Source organism: Thamnophis sirtalis, unplaced genomic scaffold (genome assembly GCF_051295495.1).
Source record: "Thamnophis sirtalis isolate CommonGarterSnake01/CBP01778 unplaced genomic scaffold, rThaSir2_p1.2 scaffold_1, whole genome shotgun sequence".
Classification (NCBI taxonomy): domain Eukaryota; kingdom Metazoa; phylum Chordata; class Lepidosauria; order Squamata; family Natricidae; genus Thamnophis; species Thamnophis sirtalis.
In genome coordinates this window covers 161,334,173-161,337,101 of record NW_028261381.1, presented here as the reverse complement: position 1 = coordinate 161,337,101, position 2,929 = coordinate 161,334,173, and the positions used below count along the sequence as shown (strand labels likewise).

The 2,929-nt window shown below is 51.5% G+C and overlaps 1 protein-coding gene across 1 annotated transcript in view; it reads left to right on the top strand.

Moving 5' to 3' along the window:
- The first annotated feature begins 576 nt into the window (after positions 1 to 576).
- MAST3 (microtubule associated serine/threonine kinase 3) overlaps positions 577 to 2,929 on the top strand; it is a 75,093-nt gene continuing 72,740 nt past the window's right edge. Inside the window, exon 1 of the mRNA XM_087701790.1 lies at positions 577 to 709. Coding sequence (XP_087557916.1) covers positions 660 to 709 — 50 coding nt within the window. The 5' untranslated portion in view covers positions 577 to 659. The remainder of the gene's footprint in view (positions 710 to 2,929) is intronic.

Sequence of the window (2,929 nt, the reverse complement as noted above, 5' to 3'; positions counted from 1 at the left end):
AATGACGAGGATTCATTTCAAAGAACCGCGTTGCTGACTTAACCCCTGCAGCGGTTCCCTTAACAACGGTGTCCAGAAAGGTCGTAAAAGGAGGCAAAACTCTCCGAAGGGTGGGGCTCAGTTGTGGTCGTAAGCCAAGGACTATAGCTGTATGGCACCGAACCCTGGAAAAAGCATTAAAAAAAAGCGGATGCCTCACTCCTTTTTTTTTTTAAACCATTCTTCCAAAAAGGGTCAGCATTTCTGGTCAGCTAGAAACGACCAGCAGTTGTGGAAATTTGGGATCAGGGGGAAAAAAACCCACACCAGGGTGAGAACTGTACATATGCTGCTAACCTTTCTCCCCCCCCCAAGAGTCTGTTTCACCCCCTTTTAAAGTGGGGGGGAGGGGGCTGAGCGGGGGGAAGAGGTGAGGAATAGCTAGGCGCGCGCGCGCGCGCACACGGAGGGCTCTTCCTCCGCCCCCCCTTCCCCTCCGAGGGCCGCGGGGGAGGAGTGGCAGGTGGGCGGGCAGCGGGGGAAGCCGGCGAGCAGCCTCGCCTCCTTTCTTGCGGCTGGTTGTCGCCGCTCACTCGCTGCCCGAGCGAGTTGGCGGGCAGAGAGGAGAGAGGGTCGCGCACACCGTCGGGGCGGCGGCGGCGGCGGCGGCGGCAACAACCATGCAGGCACGCCGAGCCAAGCTGAAGATTCCCTCGCTGACCTTGGTGGAGTAAGTGAGGAGGGAGCTGTGGGGGGGGGGTCACTGGCCGGTGGCGGAGAGGGGAGGGAAGGAGGGAGCGGGGGGGGGGAACCCTGAGACGAAGGGTTTTTGGGGAGGGGACCGGAGGGATCGAAGCACCCGGGACAGGTGAAGGGAGACAAAACTGCGCCGGGGCGGAGGAGGCGCGAAGGAGGGTGGGCGCTTCCCCCTGTCTTCCCCGCGCGCTCCCTCCTTCGATCCAGGGGTCTCCAATGACGCATGTTTCGGTTGCCAGGGAACCAGGCTGGGAGGCAGGGGGGCGGGTTGTTCCTAAAAAGAAGCCGGAGAAGAGCTTCACCTGCCTTCTCCATCGCTTCCATCGCCTCGCCAGCTTCACAGTTCTTCCCAGCATCCTTATTCACCCACCCTGTTTCTTTGCCTCCCGCCCCCCCCCCACTCACCCTCACCCCAATAGTACATAGTTTTTTTTAGCAGCAACTGCTTGAGAGTAGAAACGAAGCAGGTGGAGTAGACCTGCCAGATTCCTCTCCCCTGGGACCTCCATCCTGGGGAAGGTGAGAGCCTCACCTGTTGGATTTGCACTTGCTTCTCTACCTTTTGGAGGGTCCACCTGCCCCGTGGAGGAGCTGAAAGAGGAAATGGAGGAAGAATTGGGGGGGGGATATTAAACCTTGCAAGCTTGGGAGGATTTCCTAATCTAAACAGCAAGAGTAGCTATGTATCAGGAATCTGGATTTTCCCCCAGCAGCCTCATCAATACCTGGGAAGCCTACCTTCCCCTGTATCTCCCCCCCCACACCTGTTGTAATCACTCCCACACAAATTTTACCCCAGGTTACTTGATCACAAAAGAACCACTGGCTTCTTGCTGTTTTGGTAATCCTTGGATTTCTATGGTTTAAGAATCACACAGCCCTGGTTTTAGGATCTTCAGGCTGAAAGAAACCTCTGAGATAATCTAGTCCAGTGGTTCCCAACATGGGATCCAGGCCCCACAAGAGGGCAATTTGATTTTTAATGGGGACAATATGAACCTTGTTTAATTCAAGCTAATGGCCTTTTAGGCTTCCTCCATGTGAGTAGAGTTCACTTTTTGAATTATATGTCGCAGGTGGAGCATCAGAATTTTAGAGATGCTTAGGTGGGGGATGGCCAAAAGAAGGTTGGGAACCACTGATCTAGTCCAATCCTGCCCAGGGTAGAAATTCTGACATCATCCCTGAGAAATCACTCGAAAACCTCCAGTGATGGAGCCCACGCAACTCCAGAAGGCAAGCTGATTCACTGCCTAATAGCTGTCATTCCTCCTTATTTCAAGTGTGGATCTATTGTTTGGATCTAGTGTAAAGCTTCCGGCATAGATTCTTACCCTGCCTTTAGGAGCTGTGGACATCTTCCCTTGACCGCATTTCGTACATTCCATGTCTCCCCTTCTTGAGGCTAAACCCACCTAATGAATCCAACTTTCATAGGATTAAGAGAACTGAGTATGTTTAGCCTCAAGTCTTTTCGTGATGGAATTTAATAAGAGGAATGAAAGAATTCAACACAGCATCCTTTCAGGCTAGATAAATAAAATTGAGAACAGGGTTCAGAGTTCAAATTTAAAGCTTGGCAAAGGGTGGCCCAATTTCCCTACCGGTTGGGAATGCACTAGCTAGCATCTTTCAAGGCAGGTCATTAAGAAAGAATATAGGGCTGCATATAGAGAGGCAGTTTGGTGTGGTGGTTAAGGCATCGGGCCAGAAACTGGGAGACCATGACTGTCTAAAAGACATTTTGCTTCTCATCCAAGAAGATTCTTCAGCTCTGAGGTTCTTGGATAAGAAGCGAAATGACTTCAAAGAAAAGCTAGAAAGTCCAGTTGCTTATTGTCACCTTTGGGACAACCCTGACCTGGATGACTGGAAATCTCCATAGACAATCAAGATCTCCCACTTTCTGGTCCGATGCCTTAAACTGACTCTCTATATTCAGCTATAATGATCTGCCCTGAAAGATGCTAGTGCATTCCCAACTAGTGGCGAAATTGGATTACCCTTTGCAAGCTTTAGAAAAAAAAAGCACCTTTGGGAGACCACAAGTTCGAATCCCACCTTAGGCCCAAACCCAGCTGGATGACCCTGGGCCAAGTCATTTCCTCTCAGTCCTAGGAAAGAGGCAATAGCAAACCTTCTGAAAAACTTGCCAAGAAAGCTACAGGGACTTATCCAGGTAGTCTCCAAGAAC